The sequence below is a fragment of the Schistocerca piceifrons genome, chromosome 4 (assembly GCF_021461385.2).
Source record: "Schistocerca piceifrons isolate TAMUIC-IGC-003096 chromosome 4, iqSchPice1.1, whole genome shotgun sequence".
NCBI lineage: Eukaryota > Metazoa > Arthropoda > Insecta > Orthoptera > Acrididae > Schistocerca > Schistocerca piceifrons.
In genome coordinates, this window is record NC_060141.1 from 392,088,771 (window position 1) to 392,115,373 (window position 26,603).

The following is a 26,603-nucleotide window of genomic DNA, read 5'->3' on the forward strand; positions in this document are numbered from 1 at the left end:
CTGTGGGAGGACGTAACATTGGAATTTCAACAGTTAACCTCTCTGCAATGCACAACACATCTCTTTTAACATTTGCTGCTGGAGTTTATACAACATCACCATAATGCTCTCACGCTTCGTAAATGATCCTGTGGCATAACACCCTGCTCTTCATTCATTCTTTCTTCTCTCTTTAAGTAATCCAGCTTGGTAAGAATCCCAGAGGGATGAGCAACAATCAAATCAGTTGAACAAGTGTTTTATATGACACTAGATTTTGTAGATAAATTACAATTCCTTAAGATTCTTCCAATAAATCTCAGCCTGTCACCCGCTTTTCCTAAAGTTATATTTATGTGGTCATTCCACTTTAGTTCACTCCAGATGGTTATTCTTAGGCATTGATTTATTGCTTCTAGTGTAATAAAATGTAAATGAGCCTTCCCATTTATTTGTGCACAATACATTACATTTAAGCACAATGAGAGTCAAATGCCTTTTCCTGCACCAAATGGAAGCACTCTGCAGGTTTTCAAGCATTCTTGTTCAGTCTTCTGGTGTATCAACCTTCCTATAGACAATGATAGTGTCTGTAAACAATCTTACAAAGCTTGCAACCTTATCCACCAGATCATTTTCATACAACACTTCTTTTGGGGTACTCCCAAAATTACCTTTACACTTGTTGAATTTGACATGTTAAGAACATGTTAAGTTCAATCTGCTAAGAACTCTGAATCAAGTAAACCATCTGGTCCGATATTCGGTAAGGTCATATTTTGTACAGTGAATAACTACATGGAAATTATTAAATGTATTCTGGAGTTCAAGGAATATGGCACACAGGTTGACACAATTCAACCTGGATGCTGTTGTATACAGCACTCTGAATCTCATGGACGAACAGAGCACGGTCAGTTTCACAAGATCTCTGTTTACAACATCCATATTGATTTTTATAGAGGAGATTTTAATTCACTAAAAGCATCATAATGCTTAACCATAAAACATGCTCTGTAACTCTACAATGGATTGAAATCATTCCACGTGGGAAAAATATATCTAAAAACAAAGATGATGTAACTTACCAAACGAAAGCGTTGGTATGTTGATAGACAAACAAACACACACACAAAATTCAAGCTTTCGCAACCCACGGTTGCTTCACCAGGAAAGAGGGAAGGAGAGGGAAAGACGAAAGGATGTGGGTTTTAAGGGAGAGGGTAAGGAGTCATTCCAATCCTGGGAGCAGAAAGACTTACCTTGGGGGGGAAAAAGGGACAGGAAAAGACCCGTGCACACACACACACACATCCATCCGCACACAACAGGACAACAGACACAAGCAGACACATGTAAAGGCAAACTCTTTGCCGCCACACACGCCCGCCTGCGTCTGCCACTCTGCCATGCGTGGATGGACACACGCGTGCAAGTGCACCCCCCTCCCCCACCCCCCAATGCAAGCCCCCCGCCCCCGGGACTGCAACGACTCCCCACCCCCTCCCCCAAGGCCCCCCCCCCCCCCCCGTCAATGAAGGAAGAAACCGTGGGCCGCGAAAGCCCGAAACCCGTGTGCGTGCTTGTGCTTGTTACTGCCTCCAACAAAAAAGATGTTATGTGGACATGCGTCCGGCAACTCCCAATCTCCATGTTATATTTAGCAGCATAGGTAGAGTATCCCGTATGAAATCATAACTGGCGGTGAATCGAGGAAGTACAGTACATACTGACAAAACTAAAATGAGCTCTAACATGCAGATTGGGCAGGCAGACGTGTGTGGGGGCAAAGAGTTTGCCTTTACATGTGTCTGTTGTTCTGTTGTGTGCGGATGGGCGTGTGTGTGTGTTCGGGTGCGTGCCTGTTCCTTTTTGCCCCAAGGTAAGTCTTTCCGCTCCCGGGATTGGAATGACTCCTTACCCTCTCCCTTAAAACCCACATCCTTTCGTCTTTCCCTCTCCTTCCCTCTTTCCTGGCGAAGCAACCGTGGGTTGCGAAAGCTTGAATTTTGTGTGTTTGTTTGTTTGCCTATCAACATACCAACGCTTTCGTTTGGTAAGTTACATCATCTTTGTTTCTAGATATATTTTTCGCACGTGGAATGTTTCCCTCTATTTTTTTATATATATATATATATATATATATATATATATATATATATATATATATATATATATATATATATATATATATATATATATATATATATATACTTTGACAGAATTAAAATCTCATTGGCAACCCACAAAGTTTTCTTCTTCTTCTCTCTCTCTTTTTTAACTTCAGTTTCCTTTGCAAGTTTCTCCTTGAGTTCCTTTACTGCTGTTTGCTCAGTAAGCAGATTGAATAACTTTGAGAGAGGTTACAACCCTGTCCCACAACCTACTCAACTACTGCTTACCTTTCATGTCTTTCTGCTCTTACAACTGCAGTCTGGATTCTGTATTAGTTGTAGATATGCTTTCACTCCCTATATTCCTAACACTTAAATTTACTACATTTTTCTTTTTCAGAAAAATTTCTTGTTAAATCAGGTATACATGTTATAAGCTTTACATTTCTGCCCTATCAGTGATTTTACAGCCCAAATAACTATCTACTGGTTTGAGTATCTCATTTCCTAATCTAATTCCCTCAACATCACCTGATTTAATTTGACTGAATTCCATTACACTTGATTTACTTTTGTTGAGGTTCATCTTATAGCCAGTTTTCAAGATAATATCCATCCTGTTCAACAGGTCTTCAAAGTACTTTCCACCTCTGGCAGGATTACAATGTCACTGGCAAATCTCATTCCTCTGTGATTTTCTTTACTGCTTGCTCAGTGGACAGACTGAATAACAAGGAGGGGGGGGGGGGGTGTATTAACTACAACGATATCCCACTCTCATCTCAGTTACTGCCTCCCTTGGATTTCCTTCTACTCTTATTATTGCAGCATGGTTTTGTACAACTTGTAGATAACTTTTCATATCTAGTATTCTATCCCTACCACCTTCAGAATTTTGAAGAATGTATTATCAACACTGTGAAAAGCTCTCTCTATAAAGATAGGTTTGCCTTTTTTCCAGTCCATTTTCTGAGAAGTTGTGGGGGTCAGCATAGCCTCAAGTGCACTAACATTTCTACAGAAACCATATTGATCTGCCCCAACGTCAGGTTCTAGCAGACTTTCCATTTTTCTGTTAATATTTTATTTTAGTGTTTTGCAACCATGACTTATTAAACTGATAGTTCAGTAATATTTCCACCAGTCAACACCTGCGTTCTTTGGAAATAGAATTCTTGCAGTATTATTGAAATCTGAAGGCATTTCAGCTGTCCTACATAATTATCTTGCATACTAGGTCAAATAGTTTTATCATGACTGGATTTCACAATGATCTCAATAATTGTTAGTGCATGTCATCTACTCTAGATGTCATGATTCAGCAAACATCTTTCACTGTTTTATCGAACTTTTCTAGTATTATCAAGCCACCTACCTTAGTTCCCCTTCCATAATATTGTCTTCAAGTTCCTTTCCTAGGTATACTCCTTCGATATATTCCTCCTCCCTTTCAGCCTTCCCTTCTTTTGTTAATATTGGGTTGGATTCGAGCTCTTGTTATTCATACGGCTGCCTCTCTTTAGCCCAACATTTTCTTTAACTGTCCCAGTCACGAATGCCTCTACGGCTTTATATTTCTTCTGAACCATTCCTGCTTCCACATTTTGCTCTTTCTGCCAGTGTCAATTTTTTGGGCACCTGTTTTCCATTTTGACTGTTTTATTTTGGTATTATCTCCTTTCAATAATTAAATTCAATATACAGTGCATTACATAAGGATATCTACGGTGTCTTGTATTTTTGTCTAGTAGTCGTTCTGCTGCCTTCACTATTTTTTCTTTCTAGGCCAACCTTTTGTTTTCTATTTTATTCCTTTCCACTGCTACAGGCAATGGTTGCATAATGCTCCCTTTTAAATACTCAATAACCTCTGGTTCTTTCAACTTATCCATGTCCTTTCTTTGTAATTTCCTGTCTTTCTACAATTTCTTCACTTTTAATCTGTGGTTAATAACGAATAAATTACAGAGCCTACTTCTGCCCCAGGAAATTTTTTGCAGTTTAAAATACTTCTTAGAATTATATGAAATTATGAGACAGAATTGACACAATATAATATAAATCTATTTGAGGCCTTCTACTGTCTGCAGATCTCTTCCAGTATAATGTTGAACAAGATATTGTTCATGATTTCCTGTACACCAGCATAAACTCAATCAAGAAGTGCAAATTAACAAATTAATGTTCAGTACTACATTGCATATAGTGCTAAATGTAGAGTAGAATGTGTCAGCCAGCATCACGTCTGAACCTTAAAACCTCTGCTGTGTTTGGCAGCGGCCTCATGACAGTCACGATGCTAAACCAAAAATTTGCAATGATTAAACTAAAGCGGTAGGCAGAAGAATATGCTAATCCACAAGAGCCTATTCATCACAAACACTATTTTTTTTGTCTCCCTTGATGTACTGAATAATTTCTTTTATTCTTAATGCATTTTTTTTCAGTCTCATCATCTTTGGAGGAAATCTACATGGGTGGATCTTGGCTTATTCCCTGTGTTAGCTATGATAATGTGTTCACTATGTTGTATGAAGTAATTCAAACACATTCATATTTTCTTATTTGATCCACTCAAGCATAACCCCTATTAGATATTTTGTTGACAGCCATGTACTCACCTGACTAGAAATCTTGTTCCTCTTGCCACCACACTTCACTAACTTCCACTATACCTAACTTCCAACCCATCTATTTCACTTTTCGAATTATCTTAACAACCTTAAATAACTAAGGGCTCCATCACCCCACACAAGATTTTTTTTTTATGACACCATCCTCCTGAATAGTCCCCACCCCTCCAGAATATTTTACTGAAGACTATGGTATAATCATAAAAACCATACAGTACAGCTGCATAACCTCAGGAAATATAATGGCTACAGTTTCCCCTTGCTTTCAGTCAAGTTTGTGTGGTAATAATATGTTCAAAGGAAATATGGATTATTGAGGTGTTGGTGGTGACTGCAAAAGTTCAGTTCACTAATGATTAAATTGTAAAACGTCAAAAGACACATACATAAAAGAGTGATGACATAATTCTAGCTTCCAGAACTATTTGTTCCTGCCTTGTGAAGGAGAGAAGGATAGAAAGGGGAAAGGATAAAGAGGAAAGGTCAGCCATTTAAGAGCCAAGGACGAGAGGGTGTGTGTGTGTGTGTGTGTGTGTGTGTGTGTGTGTGTGTGTGTGTGTGTGTGTGTGTGTTTTTCTTTTTTTTTTTTCTCTTCTTCACAAATAAAGTACAGTGCTTTAAGTTTAATAAATATGCTCTATCATAGTTACATAATGCAGGCTTCTAAACTCAGAATTTGCATCCTTCACAATACTTGTTAAATGGGCATTAGGCCATGGTCTAAGGTGTGTTCATGTCTGTAGCATTTCATCTTGTGATGTTGGAGATATCATCAGAGGCTAAAAAGGCTCAGATGATGTCTCCATAATTAGGAAACTAAACGTTAGACACAGATTTAAAATTTCAGAGGCTGCCCTTTTGTATCATGCCCTGCAAGCATCATATATAAGTTCTTCAAAGAAGAGGGGCCAAAAAGGTAACAGTCCACGAAATTTCACTAGAATCGTAATTGATTTAGTAAATGGAGCATAATTTAAACATAGTCCTGTATGAAGCAATCAAGTAAAGAAGAGAGGATAAGAACTTCATATCATATATCTCATTATATGTTTAATGACAATATGAAAAGTGCAATGAGTGACAAACAGGCACATTGGAAAAAAAGAACTGCTAAATATTATTTATCTATTGGACTAAGTCTGCCAGTTTTTCATATGTTGCTTCATTACAGTTGTCTTTCTAGAATAAGGCTATTTAGAAATTCCATAGGACTACTTAATCACAAAGCAGCCGTCGCTCGAAAATGTCCAATAAGCACTGTATGTGCCTTTCCTTAAGCCTCACATAACGAACTGTTTAAGTAAGCAGGTATTCTAACAAATACTTCACAATATGCCAATTTCCCCATTACCCTTGTCACTAAGAAACTATCAGAATTTTTTAAAAAATATAGTGGGATTTATTAATACAGCAATGGCAATAAAAAAAGTATCTGCTATTCAGATAAGTCTATAACGGCACAGAAAATGCAATTGAAGATAATTCTCTATGACGAACACCACCATCCATAGATAATGGGTAATAAGTACATAAATTATTGTATTTATTCAGTAAAAGTGACTAGTAACAATATTGTGCAAACTAGATACCAGCAAATCTTACAGGTGTCGCTTCAAACATTTTGACATTATTTCAAGCTGTTCACAAAAGAATAGGGTGGGGGATGGGGTAGGGTTCTTTATTCTTATGCGGGGTAGGGTTCTTTATTCTTATGCTAAACTCCTGAAGCAGCTTCCATGAGAGATAAAGAAAGATATGAGGAATCACTAAAAATTGAAAACAAATTTGAAACATACTTCATTAGTGACTCCTACAAATGAACTGAAAATACTGTTAGCTGAATGGCAAGAAAAATTTTTCACTGCAAACAAATCTCTATTCTTTCAAAACATTGATGACTCTTGCTCTATTACACATATTAGTGCAATCATGTAGAGCTTTAGTTGTCAGCAGGAGATAAACACCATATATTGAATGTAACTGAGGGAGCATCAGCTTTTTCTCGAAGTAGCAGCATTCCCAGTAATTTGTACATGTTAAATTTAGCCTCAGAAAACAACAGTTGTTTATAGCAGTTTAACAATAGTTAATTATTATAGCCTCTCTCCTTCTTTAATACATATCCTGATTCATTTCAGATTGCACACACTTCAAAATGTGATCTAATCAACGTGCTGAATGAATGAATGAAAAATAAAAGTACGACCATTTAAAGGCTGAAGCATTTTCTCATGATAGCAGTTCAAATCAACCGTGGCACCTCTTAAATGGTATGGCAATATCGGAGTTACTACTGAGACAACTGGATGCACAACATATGAAGCAAAAAAAGAATGTAGAAATTAATTTTAGTAAGTATGAATGAAATGGTTGGAGCAAAATAATGAAAGCAGAAAGATGAGAATCTACAAAATGAATGAAAGACACGAGAAAGAAGTATAAAATAAAGAAAAATATTTTTAAAATTCTGAGCAGCTCACACCAAATCAAATGGACATCAGTGCTGATCACATCACCAATTACCCTTCTAAGAACAAAAAGTGTAATCTGATTCCGGAATATGATGGTTAATAAGGTGACAGCTCATGCTTTGGTTTCAATGGTCATTCGAAATTTTTGGCTCCCTTTCCATATTTAAATGTAACACAATGAATGCCCAATATTCTTGGGAGAATAAAACAACAACCACCATCATAAAAGATAACAACGATGTCAAGCTGTCAGTGGACATAGAAGAATCAATGAATCAGATGCACTTCAAGTATCCAGAGAAGTTTTTGGAAGAGAGACCAGGATCTAATATGATGGCTACAATAGATTCGACCACATCGCTGAATACAATAGGTGGAACAACGAGTCTTGCCAACAACTACTTTTACTCTGGTGTTACAGCCCAGCAGTGATTTCAGGACAATTTGGGAAAGCTCAAGTGCTGGGGCAAATTTCAGGCTGAAAATAAGAAACCATTTGGCAAACACCAGCAGCAGGCCTACATAGCAGAAGAATAGAGGTTAACACCAGGGAGACCATCCAGTGGTATATACAGCGCTCTGATGCTATATCGCACAGCGAGATCAAATATGACAAAAGCTATCAAAGTATCATACCTTATGAATGGCATGAGCGAGAGGAATGCTCCTTTTGGAGAATGTCACACAGCAGATTACTTAATCAAGAAGTGCCAGCACCTCAACATCATGCACCAGAAACCAATATGCCGAGAGACATTCGACAGACTTCCAAATGTGGTATCAATGGCAATCGAGGAAGACCATCATGATATGGCAAATGGTGGCAGAAGAGAGATGAGGCTTTATGACATCTGTTCATCACAAAAACAGACAAGAAATAGCAGCACTGAATGTAGAACTCCGTCACAGAGAGGTTTATCCATCATTGGCATCAGTCTCTATACGGCAAACCAACAATGATGCAGCTGGAAACCAGACGTATGTCACAATCATGAGACAATATCAAAGATTCTTGCAGACACAAAAAGCTCCATCGACAATTACAATGCTGTTCCAGAAGAATTATATACAGCATATTGAATAGTACATGCCAGTAATGTCCATTGTCGATGCCTTGAGCAATGTAATACATTACTGTATTGAAAGAAGTGTGTTCCATAGCTGTTATGCCTAAAGATAAGACAGAAAATGGCAGTCCTAAGCACACTACAAAACTGCAGAACAGCCAGCCATGGGATGGAGGCCATCACTGTACTCTGATTGAGGTTGCTCTCCTAAGTGCCACAGTTGTTCTCCACTGCCATTAAGAAGTTCCAGCTACAGATATCAGGAAAATTAAAGAAGTCAAAAATCCACAGAGGTGAGACCATTGCAGATGAAAATCCTCCTTGGATGACAGTTGCCAAGATGTCACGAAATCTGACCTGCAATTATCATGTTATCCAGGTACTTACAGATTCCGGACCACCTTTTTTCATGAAACTGGATGATCTTTATTACCAGCTGAAGGTTATGTTCCAGTTTCCAAAGACATTAAGCTGAATGTTACAAATGGAAAAGTCATTTGCCTGACAAGAACCCGGGTAATGAGCATGAACAGTAATGACAGGGCACAGCCCTTCAAATTTTTCAATTGTCAGACTGCAGACATAAGGTTATCTTTAGAGAATTATAGTTAATACACTACTGGCAAGCAATAGCTCAGTGATCTTCCTACCATCACTGAAGATCAATTTTACATCGGCTTGTAACCTCATTTATTTGCTGGAACAAAAATATTTGAGGGGTACTGGAGAAGATAAATGTGCCAGCAGAGATTTTTGTGCTCCTCCAACTTATAACAGGAGCAGAAATAATATAATTGAAATGAGTACTAAATAACCTCAGCTACACGTAAAACCACATTTTATAATGAGCAGTTACAGCTGCCATATGTCACGTGTTACAGTTGCTCAACACTAAGTTTATTAAATATCTGGCAGAAGAAGAATAATTGACATTATTCTTGACACCAGCTGGAAGCACGTAATCTCTTTCACCCTATGGGCACATGCGCGAAGGCCTCCACAGGCTGAGCTCATTTCCATACAATTCTTCCGAAGGTTTGACTATATTGTATTAGTAAATGTAACAGCTGCCCCTAAATGAACTGGTCATCTATTGATTTCATAAAAACCTACCAAATTTGTAAAAATAAGAATGTAGCAGTCATTAACATCAAGACTGATTTTAGCAATACAGTACATTTTAGGAGATGTGGTATGAAATCACTTTTCTCCAACTTGAGAATCAGCCTATATGATCACGACAACCTGTGGTTTAAAATGGAAACCGAGTACCTGCGGGTTGACTTTTTCCTACTTAAAAGAAAAGGGGGGGGGGGGGGTCACTGGTGAGCGTGAAGGCAAGTACCGCGCCATTTTCTACACCAAAGCAGGGATGGAATTCCAACACTTTTGGACAGGAGGGAGAGGGGAGAGGGGGGAGGGAGGGAGGGAGGGAGGGAGGGGAGGGAGAGGGAGAGAGGGAGAGAGAGAGAGAGAGAGAGAGAGAGAGAGAGAGAGAGAGAGAGAGAGTGGATATGGCACATTTTTCTTTCAAATCGTGCACAATTTTGTCCAGTTCGGAGCATTTCTGGCATGATTTCTGTTCCTTTGGAGCAGATAGTTCTTCCTCTTCCACCATTAGTGTGTCAGCTATTTTGTGTTTTAATTCCATTTGAGCTTCTTGTAGTTTTCTTCTACCATAGCTGGGCCTGTCTCTTTTCCCAACATTGCGTGTCTTCATGGGAGACAAACCAAGAGCAGTCACTGAAGTATTTAAGTGTTCATCCGCTGTGGTTGTAGGTGGCTGATACTCTTTGTCACTGTCATGTAAATTATCAGAATATTCTTCATTTTTTAGCAGTGTAACACACCTGGAACATAACTTTTGTCCTGATTTCATGTTAAGTCCCATGCACTGATTCTCTTTCAATACTGATTTTATATCAATTTCTCTGAGGCTATACTTCACCGTCTTCTTATAAATCCAAAATGGATCAAAACAACTTCTTTGTAGGAAAGAATACTTATCCAGAAACACTTTCATATGATGATAACAAACACTGAAGTTTCCTGGAACTGTACTTATTGTGCCCACAGGGTGTATCCCGGATCTCCGTAGCAACAAATCTTGGTCCGATTCATCCAGATCATACAGTACAAAGCGAATGTCACATTTTGTTCCATATGTTGTTTTATGACATTCAGATGCTTGTGCTCTACCAATACTGCAACTTGTTTGAACAAAAGCACCACTAGTACACTCTTCTGCCTCCATACTGACTTTCCACAACAGTACTGAGCAGTCTGAACTAGAATCTTAAAAACATGAGTAACTTGTGATTGTTGCTTGTTTCGTTTCTTGTTTCTGCCTAACAATGACTCATTTTGTCCCTGAAAACTACCATTGTTTAACTTTGTTGCCTAATGGTTCCCAACAATTGCTGCAGCTTTATCTGAAAGAAGCTGTCTGCATCATCACTATTACTTGCTAAATCGTGTTAAAATAAACGTAACCAAATACATATCTGTCAACTTTTATTGTACACAGATGCCTTGCAATAACAAGTTGAAATTTTGCCACATATTATGTTATGGCCTACTTATGCAGTGTTTGAAATTTGGTTTGGATATCACTTGTCCCTTTTGTGCTACCACACTTAGAAAATCCATGTTTTTCAAATTTTTGTGTGCATGTAACTCTGTTTGTGTGACTGATATGGGCAAGGTGAGTTCTGTCTGTGTCTAGGCCACATTAAGCTTGCCACAAAAAAAAATTATACTCTTTTTGAGTGAATTATATTTGGCATAGAGGGCACCTACAATACGTACCTTTTAACATATTACATTTTTTTTAATCACATCTTGGAATTTATTTTCCCTCAGAAATATCTTGTTGGTGTTTTGATTTATGGAGTGTGATCTCTAAATGGATGTTACTGGGTTGTAAAAATTTCATTGGACTGTGCAGAATAGTTCCAAAGTTATTAAGACCTGAAGTTGGGTCTGAAGATAGATTGCCAGATGCGGGTTGCAATTTACCGGGTCACACCACTTTCTTTCACAAGACATAATTCTGGAACTAATTGGCAGGGGAAACTAATACTTTGTACACGAGTGTTCCACACATGGTAGAATTAGTGTACTGAATTTCAGTCAAATCTGAGACTATGAGCTGGAGCCCCTGGATGAACTGACATGGAATGACCTTAAGCAATTCTTTTATCTTACTAGTTTTTTACTTCCTATGTTTGTAGAAATGCTTCAAGATGTTTCCAGATTTCTCAGTCACGTAGAAAAAATATGTATGAGATATTTGAAGAGACAGTCCTCCAACTACTAATATATGTCCGAGGTAAATTAGCTATGCCACAAAAAATCTGAATCTGGATGATTGTTCTAATTCTTTGGAGGAGAGAAACAAGAAAGATTAACATCTCATTGATGACAAGATCATTGCAGATGGAGCATGAGCTAAGATAGGGCAAGGGTGAAGGAAATCGCTGATGTCCTTTGCAAATGAACCATCCCAGTATTTGTCTTAAGTGATTTAAGGACACCACAGGGTAATTAAATCAAGGAGGCTGGACAGGGATTTCAAGCACAAGTCCAGTGTGGTAACCACTGCATAACCTTGCTGGGTATAATAGTTTTGGTGCAAGCATGCAAATTAATATTATTTCTATTTAACTTATTATTTATTGCTCCACTTCAGCAACACATTTTTAATTAGATTGTATGTTTTGCTCATTTAATCATCTTCAGATGTAAATAAATGTAAAACTAAATATGTACCAACAAATATTTTACAATAAGTAGAAAAAAGAGAAATTTTACAGTATTTATGTAAGTAGTCGCATCAGCAACCTATCTTGTCTACTTCAAACAATGTACACTCTCTCTTTTTTATCCTACTGCTTGTAAAATATTTGGCAGTACATATTTAGTTTTACTTCAATTTATACATATAAAGATATCCCTGAGTGATACGGACTTCCACAACACAAATATTTAGACTACTGTGTGATTATTATTTCTGTCAGTTGCCTCTCTTTGTAGTCAGGTTTTTAAGCAGGCACCTGGAGAGCACAGCATGAACAAAAATTTAAGTTACTTTCAAATAAATACTATTAGTGCAAAAGTAATTAACAGCAGATTTAGAAGCATTCTTGGTCTTTACCTAACCTCGTCCTTTGCAAAGCACCATATTGTGCATAACACAATGTTTTTCAGACAAAATTACACTACAGTAACAAAACACTACAAATCATTTAATCTCTATAATGGAGCTGGCAACACTATTTCACACAAAGAGTTTTCCTTATAAAATATGTAGTCACTGAAAAACAAACATTTCCAGAAAACAAAAACTGTAGGGTACATTCTGTAAATTTCGATTTTATTTATATCAATTTATCTTTAGGCCGGCAGCTTTCAAAATTCACTAATATGAAAAATACAGGAAACATTTAATTAACACGCACATGCAACATGTTAGGAGGTCAAGTGCCAGACATTACGTACAGCAAAATACAACAGTTTCACTGCAGTGTGAGAATCTAAATTACTGAAATGTGAACGGGAGTGTGGCAACAGAAAGGGACTAGAAAAGATATGTGAGCAGAAGAGCAGGGATATGCTTCTCTAATTAGTACACCACATATAGGAACATGTGAAAATATCTAAATCTGCTCTCAATATTGCATGGGGGGGGGGGGGGGGGGGGGAGGGGGTTGTGGAATGAGATGAAAACTTTAAACAAAACTGAAGACAAAATTTCAAACACAGTAGGACACATAGTAAAATTCATTTGGTGGTGTTTCTCTATGCAGTTAAAAATTTTAGCCATCTTTTAAAACAGCCAAGCAATTTATGCTGAAACCAAATATGCACTGGCACTGACAAAAGCATATAATGGAAAGAATGCTAAAACATTCCAGTCATTAATAAATTACGTTCTATTAAAAGAAATATTGTAAACAATAACAGAATAAAAGACATCACAGTAAAGTACCTATAAATATATTTTTATTGTGGTTACCAATAAATGAAATAATTTAGTGGAGAGAAGAAATCCACAACATATTTTCTATGCAAAATATCACAAGAAAGAGGCACGCAATGGTTTCAATATCAAAAACAAGAAACTAAGTCTATCAGACTATTTAACAAAATTAAATGGCAAAACATTAACTTTCAAAGGTACACGTTACAGACTTCTCATACTATCTGTAGCAGATGACAAGAATAAGCAGCAGTTTTATATTTTAAAAACTTTAAAACATTTTTATAATACTGAGGAAGTTCTCACACTTCACTTAAAGACTTTATTTGAGGGTCACATGTCCGGGGTGTACAGTGTAACACTGATTTCAATAATGCGGACAGCTTGATAATGAAACATTGACTATTTTGAAATGCAAATTTGGGCAGATAACTCTACAATAAGACAAAACACAATTGTAACCAACTTTAAGAATCTGTACAGTATTAGAATTTTTTTAATACATGTTACAAGCGGAGAGCTGTTACCAATATGCAAAAAGTAAATGCTTCAATCTCTATTCATTAAAATTATGCACTGACTCCTTTAGCTGCCTGCCGTCGCTTCACATCCCAATTATAGACACGGGCCATGTTGACTTCTGTTGTGGTAAACTGATCACGCAAGAAGTCTAGATCATGATTAACACAATTTAGGTTTGAGCGTGCTGCCTCGAGATTCTTGCTCAGTAACTGGCGTGCCTCTTCCAGGGGATACTCTAACATCACATTAGCTCCCAACCACAATGATACTTGCTTTGTGGGTGGAACTCTTGCTTTGACATAAACTTGTTCTCCCAAAAGGAATTGTGTTATAGTTTCTGAATCTGCTTCCTGTTGGCGTTCCAATAACTTTATCATCTGGAGGGAATTCTCCAGATCTGGAATTTGTGCCTTGAGGCGACGTTTCTTTGTTAAAAGATTGCATTCCATCAGCTTGTATTTGCTGTGTTGTTCTTCCAGTTTATGTAGAACTTTATCTACATTACCACTGTTTTCTTCCAGCGCCATATAGGCACTAACATCATCAACGAAAGATGCTTCAGGTATGCCTGCATAAGATTTTGGTTTTTCATCGTCGGCTTTTGTCTCCATTGCTGTTATCTGACTGTAGTACTTTACAGTAAAAAGCTCTGACACTTGAGTAGACTTAGAACACCCCTCTGAAAATACGTGAACGTCGAAATAATAGATTAGGTACCTAGAATTTCTGAAATTTAAATGAGGATGCATATGTATTTTAAAATGATGAAATACCATACTTACAACAAACAAGGCGTAGCTTTGATGAACAGCGGGTTTGCTAGCGTAGTTATATTTCTTGATAAATGGGTCCTCGCTGCGACGCTGGACACGGATAACCTGTAAGAAAATGTATAATTCATCAGCGAACAGTAAAAGAAAATAAATATGTATAATTCGGATACATCTTTTAGAGCCATGCGCTGTACTACATGTTTCTGGAAACTGTTATAGTAAATAGCTGATTGTAACCTTAAAAATGCACTGATAAGACCACCTCCTAACATGACGTTAAGCACTTCGACAAGACATTCAAATGGTTGTACTAATTTCACTTTAATTACTGATTATTAGTGTCGGTTTCCTCAAACAGCTTAGCTGCAGCACAACCGTATATGGTACAGAAACCTGATGCTCTCTGATACCAAAGATGAAACACTCAGCTGTACAGTTTCGACGCTCATTGGCTGATTGCATAACGACTGCGACGAAATACGGAATCGTTCATTTGTTACCAGGTACAAAACAAAAATTTGTTTGAACAACAAAGGCCCAGTAGTCATTGTTTTCTGCGCATTTTAGTGTCGTGTTTACGTGTACGTGTTTGCTTAAAGCTTGTAATTGATCAGTCTGTTCGACATTAATTATGTTTTCTTGAGCGTGCATCTATAGAAAAACAAAATATTGCATTGCAACGAAGTGAAGCAATTAAAATAACATTTTTGTGATGGGTGACACTTCGCCTGTCACTTCGAAACAGACATTTAAACGAGTGGAAATACACTTAAACAGATTCAACGAAGTCGCAATACCTCATCATGTTGATCTACTCAAAAAACATAAGCTGAATATTCAGAAGGTGAGACTTAAATAAGTTTATGGATCATTCCACTGTCACTCGCATTACAGGCTGGTAGTTTTCTTAAATGTAAATGAACTTAAAGTAAATGTCAGGTGACATTTATTATTACTTATAAAATTTACGTAGTTTTGGTATTTCGTCTAATTTGCATGTACGTCATTGAGAAAGATATTAAAAATAGATTTGTCGCTCACTTTACAGCAAAAAATCTTTCTTGAACCTAATCAGATATTTCCCACCATGAATAACTTTAGATATATAGTTATTTTTTCTTCCACAGTCACCATGAAACACAGCTGAATTAAATGAAGGTTTATTCAGCTCATGTGAAATGTGCAGAATTGTTTAATATATGTCACTCAAATCACATAATCAAGAGAACTAAGGGCAATGCAGGCATTATATGCTATTACGAGCAATATAATAAAAATAACCAAGAGAAGAAACATTAATACTTAATATTTCGACCTACAAACATATCAGATCCTGCAGCAACCAAATTAAATGGCATCAACTTCGACATCAAGCCTATTATAAATTCTGTTGCCCCAGCATTCCCGTTCAGGATCTCTAAAGACGCACACAAATGTGCTCATTGTGTACAAATGATGTATCTCCATCATTGACTGACGTGTGATCTACTCTTCTCTACCCTTTATAGAAACTTTATAGAAATGTGGTCTTAGAGTATCAACTGAAGACTGACAGATTCCAGCATAACAGTAGATACTATGCTTTTCTTGTAGCTCCAGAACGATAAATTTTACACTAATAACTATTTTTTGGAAATCCTTGCCTTTTCTGACTGGTAACTATTTTTCCATATCACTATGCTTTGACAAGGTAGGCCTATAAGTTTTCAGTGTATTTTTTAGAACAAGGGCATTTTTTTAATTCCTTTGATTATTGGTGCTTTTTTAAAAACAGATTCTAAATCCACAATTTTGTTTCTTTTTTTTCTACATCATTTTAAGACATTTCAGTCACTTTTTAAATGACATTTTGTTGGCTGTTTCTGCAAATTGTCTTGCATTAAAAACTTGACATTTTCTTGCCAAAATTTGAGCTCTAACTTGCCTCTTCGCTGCACTGCCAGTGCCATCTACAGGACCTTTCCCTTGTGAAGTGGCAAAATAATTCCACATTATTTCCTTCAAATTATATTTATTTTGAAGTGCTTTGTGACTAGCTGCCATGTATCTATTCGTGAACTGTGATCCGGGACCCTCTGATCAAGTACTGATTTTACTGGCCTCAAATGGATCTCTCCAAGCAGCCTTTCTTGTAAGCAATCAAAGTCTTCTGTGTGTGGCTAAAGTTATCAGACAGTATCACTATGGAAAGGCGTTTAACAGACTTGTGGTTGGGTTGCGCTCAATGAGAATTCTGTATTTTGTTCTGTACAGAGAAAGTAAAATTTTCAGAAAAATCCACATGCAAAAGTGTCAGATTTAGCAGTGGAAGATAAAACCATTGCTTTCTTTGGCATACAGTTGTGTTTGCTCTTTTTTCACAAAACAATGCTCCAGAAAAATGGAAACAAAGAAATTGTAGACACGTCAAAAAAAGTTTTGCATCACCTCGGTTCCGAGAATTCCAGAACCTTTACAGAAAATTAGAATAGAGATCAACATAAACATAATTTCTCCCCTTTTTATTGCTCATAAGAACCACACGTTGCATGTTGTACCACCATACAGTGAGACCTTCAGAGGTGGTGGTCCAGATTGCTGTACACACTGGTACCTTCTAATACCCAGTAGCATATCCTGTTGCATTGATGCATGCCTGTATTTGTTGTGGTATACTATTCACAAGTTCATCAAGGCACTGTTGGTCCAGATTGTCCCAAACCTTAACAGCGTTTCGGTGTAGATGCCTCAGAGTGGATGGTGGGTCACGTCATCCATAAACAGCCCTTTTCAATCTATTCCAGGCATGTTCGATAGGGTTCATGTCTGGAGAACATGCTGGCCACTCTAGTCGAGTAATGTTGTTATCCTGAAGGAAGTCATTCACAAGATGTGTACGATGAGGGTGCGAATTGTCGTCCGTGAAGACGAATGCCTCACCAATATGCTGCTGATAAAGCTGCACTATCGGTAGGAGAATGGCATTCACGTATTGTACAGCTGCTATGGTGTCTTTCATGACCACCAGCGGCGTATGTTGGCCACACATAATGCCACCCCAAAACAGCAGGGAACCTCCACCTTGCTGCACTTGCTGGACAGGTGTCGAAGGCGTTCACCCTGACCGGGTTGTCTCCAAACACGTCTCCGATGATTGTTTTGTTGAAGGCATATGCGACACACATTGGTGAAGAGAATGTGATGCCAATCGTGAGCGGTCCATTCGGCATGTTGTTGGGCCCATCTGTACCGCGCTGCATGGTGTTGTGGTTGCAAAGATGGACCTCACCATGGCTGTCAGGAGTGAAGTTGCACATCATGCAGCCTATTGCGCACAGTTTGAGTCGTAATGCGACCTCCTGTGCCTGCATGAAAAGCGTTATTCAACATGGTGGCATTGCTGTCAGGGTTCCTCCGAGCCATAATCTGTAGGTAGCAGTCATCCACTGCAGTAATAGCCTTTGGGTGACCTGAGCGAGGCATTTTATCGACAGTTCCTGCCTCCCTGTATCTCCTCCAGGTCCGAACAACATTACTTTGGTTCACTCTGAGATGCCTGGACACTTCCCGTGGATGCGATCGAACCCGTGGTACTGACTGTCTAGGCATGGTTGAACTACAGACAACACGAGCCGTGTACCTCCTTCCTGGTGGAATGACTGGAACTGATCGGCTGTTGGATCCCATCTGTCTAATTCGCACTGCTCGTGCATAGTTGTTTGCATATTTGGGTTGGTTAAGTGACATCTCTCAACTGTTAAATGGACTGTGTCTATGATACAATATCCACAGTCAATGTCAGTCTTGAGGAGTTCTGGGAACTGGGCTGATGCAAAACTTTTTTTGATGTTTGTATATTGTGCCACTCTGATAAGACGCCTTCTTCTTTCCCTATCTGCCAGGAACAGTTGATGTTACATCCCTCATCATTTATAACACATTTCTCCATCAAATTGTGCTGACAATCATTACAGCCATTGCATTTCATAGTCGAACAGTCTTCTTTAGGTGACTCACATAAAAATGCATTTAAATAAGTGTTTGACTATTTAGGAAATGCCGGAACAATTTTGCTTAAAATGTCAAATAAAATTTTCGTGGTGTTTACATCAACATATGTTATGTGGTACTTGAGAACCCAGAAGCACATGTTTTGGTCTAAGTTCAGCAAATCTGCTCTTCACAACAATTCTGCCATATTCAGAAACAAAAACACTACATTTTTCACTCAGAGAAGAATATAAATATGTTTGACTTGCAGTTTCTTTTTTGAACCATCTGGAGTATGAATAGATTTTACAGCCTTCATTCCTGGTCCTTGGTGATTTATATCATCTCTTGGATAAAACTTTTGTACAGTTGAGACAGTAGTGCCATCAAATTGGTTGGAAGTAGTGATTAATTCTTTTCGTTTACTACCAGTGAGTGGAACATCTCCAACATACCTCCAAACAGTTTCTTAACAACATCGACCTGCTTTCTTGGTGAATATGGTAGAGCTTTTTGTGCATGGGCTGTGGCTTTCTCAACAGGATTTGCATTCTTGTAAGAATATTATTGTTGTTGTTTTATTATTATTATCGTTGTTGTTTTATTATTATTATTATCGTTTTTCATTTCTTCATCTTTAAGTCGCTGCCTCATTTTTCTCATTCTTGCAGTGGAAGCAGAAGCTGATGACATCTTGCTAGCTGAGGAGAGAAAATAGTTGTTTAATTTTCTTTTCTTATCAAATTTTGCAATAGAACTCCAACAAAAACATAACTAATAATGTTTGTTTCCCTATTGTTAATATAGTGTCACACATATTACATAATTGCAATTTGCTGTATATCATTCAATAACTATTTTAGAAGGCTAAAACTCTATGTAAGTAATGTGTATCATAAGTTCTAAGAACTGCTAGATATTTTTTGAAGAATCCAATTTAAAAAAAAAAAATCTCACTCACATGGCAAGTAAATATCCTCTTTATAAAGTTTGTGTAGTTTGACACCATTAGAACCATAATACATACTTCTTATATTATTTCGTAGTTCAAATTATACGCAAAATAATTTGTACACAGTTTATTTAATATACTACTATTTATAGTGTTAAATACCTACCTTGAAAACATCATTAGAAGTACCACAGCCTTCTTTGAGCCAAAACCTTATACAGAATCATTTCCCACAAAAAAATTTCGTTGTTAACAAGGAGTTTGTAATGTAGACAACAGTGTAAAAATAAATTAACAATAAATTTACCAGTTTAAAACTTTCAGCGAAATGTCCCCCTGACCATCATCAAACCCATATACATTTGATAACGAAATGGAAATCAGTCTGCATTAATTGTGTTCAAGACAATCTTTTATAGAGTATGTATTTGCACTAAGAGAATGTAACTTGATTCTTTTTTTAATATTTTGTACTTTCAGCTAATTCTAGCTTTTTATTCAGTTCCATCAGGCTGGTGACTGGGATAGAGTGAATCAAGAACAGATTAATGCTACAAGGCTGGTAAAGCAACTGAAAGCTCTACTGTCTGAAATAGATGCTTTGCGTTTACAAGTACGAGATGAAGATATTCAGAAGTTTGATCGTTCCGTAGCTGTTGCGCGGCAAAATGCTTTGAGTGCTATAGAAGACTATACAGGTATGCTTGGGTGAAAGTTGTCTGTTCTTTATGTACTGTTACATATGATTCAAGCACTAATATAATGTTCTTTTTGCATATTTGTAGACAAAAAACTTTCGCCTATTGCGTGTTCACCAAGGAGATTTTCTAGTCTTGATAGTTCACCAGAGGAGGAGACCAATGTTCAGGATGTGTTCAGTGGTACTGCGGAATTTGAAGTCAGTATTGCAGAAGAAGAATTAGAGAAGAAAAGAGAATGCCTTGCATCATATGATGCTCTTCAATCAGAAGTGAAGAATATTCATGAGTTGTTTCAAGACTTTTCAGAACTAGTTAAGGTAGGAATTTTAAAAATAATCTGTAAACCTTGTGCAGGATTTTCATTTTTTTTTTTATTGTATTGACTGAAAAGCTCGCATTATTCAACATCATCTGTTATATTTGACGACAGTTAGTGTGTTCATAGTCATTAAGACAGTAGATCATATGATTGTGTATCATACTAAACAAAACCAATATGTAATGCATTTCTTTTACATGTCTTAAGAAAAAGAGGGTAAATATTGTAAAGGATGTTAGTGGCACCAAAGTTAGCATCCAGTCCTTCATGACTGAGACAGAAAGTGAGACTGGGGATAAGAAAGCAAAAGCAGAAATGCTTACCTCCATTTCTTGATATTTCTTTACAGAAAGAAACCAAGAGAGTTGTCACAATTGCATCCTTGTACCACTAAAAATTGAATGAAGTATATATTAATGCCAGTGGTCTTGAGAACCAGCTCAAATCATTAAAATTGAACAAAGCTGCAGAGGCCAGTGGAATCCATAACAGATTCTTTAATGACATTGCATCTAAGTTTGACTCTATTTTTAACTATGCTATAATCCATCATAGATCCCACAGACAAGAAGCCATGCCAGCAGTTGGTAGAAAGTATATGCTACATTTGTCTACAAGAAAAGTAGCAGAAGGGATTCACAAAACTACCAACCAATATCCCTGACATCAGTTTTTTGTAGAATCTTAGAAGATATTCTTAGCTCAAACAGAATGAGGTACCTCGAACAGAATGACCTCCTTCATACCAACCAAGTGTTCTGAAAACATTTATCATGTGAAACCTAACTTGTAAGACTTAGCCTAGACTCAAGGCAGTCAGGTACATGCAGTATTACTCAATTTCCAAAAAGCATTTGACTCAGTACTGCATCTATGCTTACTATCAAAACTACAGTAATATACGGCATCAAGCGAAATTTGTGACAGGGCTGAAAATTTTTTGGTAAGGAGGAAACAGCAGATTAATTTTCTTCAATGGAGAGTCATGGAGAGATATAGAAGTAGCTTTGGGTGTGCCCCAGGGAAGTGTGTTGGGACTTTTACCGTTAATGTTGTATAGTAATGGCCTTGTGGACTTATCACAGATGTAATGAATTACTGGCTGAAAGTAGCTGTACAAATATTCAGTCAAATCTTGATAATATATTTAAAACTGATGCAAAGATTGGCAACTTGCCTTAAATGTTCAAAATATAAAATTGTGCTCTTCGCAAAACATAAAAACATGTATCTTATGACTGTAATATCAGTGAGTCACAGCTGTAAATCAGTCAAATCATGCAAATACCTGGGTGTAACACTTTGTCAGGATATGAAATGAAATGATCACACAGGCTTAGTTGCATGTAACACAGGTGGCAGACTTCGGTTTATTAGTAGAATACTAGGGAAATGCAACAGTCTACAAAGGAGATAGCTCACAAATCACTCGTGCAACCTGTTCTTGAATTTTGCTCCAGTGTGTGGAACCCATGCCAGATAGGATTAAGAGGGGATGTTAAATGTATACAGAGAAAGGCAGCACAAATTGTTTGACACGTGGGAGGGTGTCACAGAGATGTAGAAGAAACTGAATTGCCAGACGGTTGAAGATATATGTAAACTATCCTACAAAAGTCGACTAGGAATATACCATATCCTCTGTGTATCACTCCCACAGGGATCATGAGGATGAGATTAGATTAATTACAGCACACACAGAAGCATAGTGACAGTCATTCCTCGCGTGCTTCAGGAAATAGAAAAAGCCCTGATAACTAGTATATTGGGACATACCTTCCGTCGTGCATTTTACAGTCGATTGAGTGGTTTGCAGAGTATTGATGTGTATGTAGAAATGAATGTTAATAATGTTTACACAGGATAAGAAATGTGCAAGGTTCTGAAGTGGCTTACACATTAAAATCTCTTAAGTGCAAATGTTGCACATTTCTAATGACAGATGGGGGAATGGTGAGCTATGAGGATGAAAATATTTTGTTGATAAAATGTCAGTAAAGGTGCTTTACAGTGAGCTTCCTCCAGTTTGTATGATAAAGCAAGTTGGCACAATTGGTTAGATGGTTAAGACACTGAACTCATGTCCAGGTGCAGCTGCATTTAAATCCTTGTCCAGCCACTTACATTTGGGTTTCACTGAATTGATTACAGTGAATACCATTAGAATTCCTTTCAGAAGTATGCAACTAAATTCCTTCCCCATCATTGGACAATCAGAACTAGTACCCCATTTCGTCTGTGCTTGTCATCGATATGATGCTAAACCACAATATATTTTCTTCTGACTTTTGAGTTACCAGTACCCTGCCCAGGCATCGCGTAATTAGCACTAAGTATCTATGGCCAAGCGACTTGTTTATAATGGTATACATGAACTTTCCTTGTAAATCAGTTCTGTGTTAGTGGAAAACATATCAAAATCCCTACAGTAGTTAATGAAAATAGCCTTCGCATACAGATGTAAAACTCAGAGGGACACTTTACTTTATAATATGTGTATAGAGAGAAGGTGTGCATAGGTATATAGACACTGGTAATAATAATTTTGTGTGGTTCAGATACCTGTAGAAGTCTCCAGTTGGACACCACTTCAGTGACTTGTGTGTTCCTAACCTACACAGTTATCCAACAGGGACAAGGGGACCTACAGTGTAACGTTGAATTCAAACCACTTGTTGTTTCTGGTGCATGTCCAAATCACTTAGAGGTGAATGCTAGGTTGAAAGGCATGCTAAAAAAATCTGCCATCTCTCTTAGATTTGATCCTAAAACCTATCAGTTTCCATCATGTACACACTTGACAACTAGACCACCATGCCCAACACAGATTCAGGTCAAGCTCTGCTGTTCTGTAGAGTTGTGAAGGCTGTTTCTTCACAGAAGATAATGCCTCCTCTGCAACTGAGCAGATCATAGCTCCCATCATTGCCACAAGGTGTCTCTCCAAATGCCAGTTATATATGGAACAGATAACAATACATATATTACACTCATAATTACTTAGCATAATAAATAATATATACAAACCTTCCTCATACCATTCTATCTGTCAGTGAAAACTGCAACAAAATCATAATGGTAGGTCTTAAAATTAGCCTGAACATACAGACAGATACTATGGTGGAGGACTTTTATTTTTTATTAAAAAGAAACAAAGTGATGTAAGGAAAAAGAACATAAAATCAAACAGAATGGCAACAAAACAAGACATGCTGTGAATGTCTGTTTAAGAGACCAGCAAAAGTCTGCCCTTTTTTTTCCTAGAAGACATTCAGAAAAGTAATTAATGTTGAGAATCTGATAGTGCAGATTTAAGTTCACAGCCTGCCAAATTATTGGGGCTCAAGTGCGAAAACAGTAAAATGGTGTGATTATTCTTGATGCATCCAAGGGAACAGGGAAAATGTTTTTAAATAAATTGATTGTAGTTAAAATTAGAGCCCAAGGTTAAGTAGTTCTTGCTATCTCTTCTTCAGGATTTGCAGCTGTGTTAATGGAAGGAGGAGGCTGGCCCCTTCTGCACTTAAGTTACCACTTGACATTACTGGACAGAAAATCCCACATGCAACATAAGCAAGGCAAGTGGACAGGGAGAGATGCTCAAGACATGCAAATTAACCACATGGAATAACTGTGCCATAATTCATGAGAAAGCTCTTGGTGGTCCTCGACATCAAACTGAGAGTACTGAGAGGAAGTAACAGTCACATGAGAGGAGGTCTGGTGCTTCTCTGTGGAGGCCTTTGTCAGACTGACCATCATGTCGAAGTCAACACCAGCCAGTGGAGTCTATACATTGTTTGAAGCATACATTTTTGAGAAAACATGTGTGAAAACTTAGATTGAACGAGCAGATAAGAGCACATTTGAGACATGAGAGTGCTCAAGAAAAGATTTGCATGTACATATCATGAGATAAGATTTTGTCCAATCATTGTAACCTGGAGATGTTCATTGTGAAGTTAATAGATGCAATCTATCTTGCTGGTTTACAACACTATTGCAATTTGAACTGATTGCAAAGGGGAACCTAATTGAAACGCAGACTCACATATTTGCCGTATTCCAAGGTGTAGTCATTGCATATAAGTCCATTAGTTTTCCACTAGAGTTCCGAAACTTGCTTGACCCATTTAAGTTGCCACTAAAACATATTTCACTTCAAACTGAATCTTAATTATTTTACCATGCAGTATATATATGTCAGAATGTTGCAGTGGCACAATATTGCATCTAAAGATGATGATTAAAGCAAAGCAGTGTCAGCTGTTCTTGCCTTATGATGTAACACAGACTATTGCTCTGGAACATCAGACACAACATTGTCAGCACACCTCTCATGTAGATGATGGACTGAAATCACTGCCTAAACTGTTACTCTTCTCTTAAATTTAAATATATAATATGATGGACTGAAGGCAAATGAACCAGATTGTTGTCTGAAGCAGCACAGTTACTCGATGTAACTTTGTTTGCCCACTATCTGGCACCATACTTTCACAAACTTCATTCTCTCCATGCTCTGGCGCCGCACAGAAGTGCCTCTCTATGTGATGTGGACTGTACGAACAATTGGACCCTACTAGAGCATGCAAAGCTATTATGGTCGAAGCAGATCTCTAATATTTTCCGCTGTGGAGCTTTGTCACTGTTCTGGTGTTGGTTTCATTCTCTGGTAGTATGTTCCATTAAGCCTGTGTGTGTGTGTGTGTGTGTGTGTGTGTGTTTGTGTGTTTTAGTGGTTGCAGGGGAGCATGTGCACGTTTGGTCTTTTTCTTTGGCTTTCCTGAAGTCAAAATGACATATTAAATTTGCTTTAATGTTTCCAATAGCTGCAAAAAAAAGACCGTTAATAACTCACAATCACCAAACTCTTAAAGATCAGTTGACTAATCTTAACAAAGAAATATTTCAGTACAGTTGAATTCACTGAAGCAAAACACCTGGAGTGAACGGCGTTGAAATCATTTCAGGTGTAATAACATGACATGACGTCAGTAAAGACATGACAAACGAAAATTTATGCCAAATTGGGACGAGAATCCATACTCCCAGTTTATTGGGAACAGTAATAGTTGTTGTTTCCCTAAATTACTTCCAAACTCTACAAGGGGGAAAGACTGGTTTTTAAAGTCCCACTGATGATGAGGTCAGTAGAGAAGAAGCACAAGGTCAGACTGCGGAAGGACAGAGGAAATTGACAGGGTCCTGACCCACCCTAGCATCTGGTGTGATTCAGAGAAATCTGCTGAACTATAGAATCTGAGTTTCCTTCACCTGGGAAAAGAAATTTAAAAAAACTTGGGATTACAAAAATATTTAGGACTTCAGTAAAAAATGTACTTATGGTAATGAGGCAATGGTGACACAGTAGAAATTTATGTATAGGAAAAGAAGAAGATTCAACATATACTGGAAAATCTACGACAACATATTGCCACAATGATTGTGTCCTCATTGTCCAAACAGACTTGCTAAAGCTTCTATAAACTAGTGCTGACACTGCCCTGCCTCAGCTGATCACATGACATTTCTGGCTGACACCATTAAACAACTGAGCATACCAGCATCAAACTGACTCTCCAGTATTGTATGTCGAGCACCATTTAGTATCTTGGAACCGACCCACCTATGTCTCACGGTCTTGTTTTAAATTTGCTCTTTGGATATTTTTTCTTTGTCTGATGATGACTTGTGTGTCATACCAATTAATATATCACTGCCTTTGTGTGGTTCTGCATTTTCCTGTACATGGTTCCACAGCAACATCCAGTGGTCCGTCTGCTTGCAGCCAAGCAGCTTTCATTTGCAACCACTTTTGTATGACACTATCTTGTCAGGTAGCATCAGCTGAACTGTCTTACCACACTTTCTAACTTCTCTGAAAGACACACAACACCATTCTTTCTAATCACTGTAAGGTTGTTGGCTTTAAGGCTCCCACTAAATATGTTTCTGCAACCTAGTGCTCAAAAACATCAATTATGTCGAAGAAAATTAACAATTTTGTGTTATTTGAAACAAAACTTATTGCTCTGCAGGTGCCTCTACATTTCCTTCCCCCCCCCCTCCCCCCCTCCCCCCCTCCCCCCCTCCCCCCCCCCCCCTGCACCCCCTGGTAC

At 37.7% G+C, this 26,603-nt stretch overlaps 2 protein-coding genes across 3 annotated transcripts in view; one reads left to right on the plus strand and one right to left on the minus strand.

Annotated features, from left to right (window-relative positions):
* Positions 1-14,948, minus strand: part of LOC124795358 (prefoldin subunit 3-like) — a 37,796-nt gene extending 22,848 nt beyond the window's left edge. The window contains exons 1-3 of one of the 2 annotated variants that reach the window (XM_047259352.1): positions 14,778-14,823; positions 14,550-14,645; positions 12,619-14,446 (exon numbers count right to left, since the gene is read on the minus strand). In XM_047259352.1, the coding sequence (XP_047115308.1) occupies positions 13,815-14,378 (564 nt within the window). In that variant the 5' untranslated portion in view covers positions 14,379-14,446; positions 14,550-14,645; positions 14,778-14,823 and the 3' untranslated portion in view covers positions 12,619-13,814. Of the gene's footprint in view, positions 1-12,618; positions 14,447-14,549; positions 14,646-14,777 lie in introns of those variants that run through there. The other variant, XM_047259351.1, reaches the window with a different exon arrangement.
* Positions 14,949-15,049: 101 nt separating this feature from the next.
* Positions 15,050-26,603, plus strand: part of LOC124795357 (syntaxin-17) — a 39,257-nt gene continuing 27,703 nt past the window's right edge. Inside the window, exons 1-3 of the mRNA XM_047259350.1 lie at positions 15,050-15,384; positions 19,964-20,159; positions 20,247-20,479. Of these exons, the coding sequence (XP_047115306.1) occupies positions 15,253-15,384; positions 19,964-20,159; positions 20,247-20,479 (561 nt within the window). The 5' untranslated portion in view covers positions 15,050-15,252. The remainder of the gene's footprint in view (positions 15,385-19,963; positions 20,160-20,246; positions 20,480-26,603) is intronic.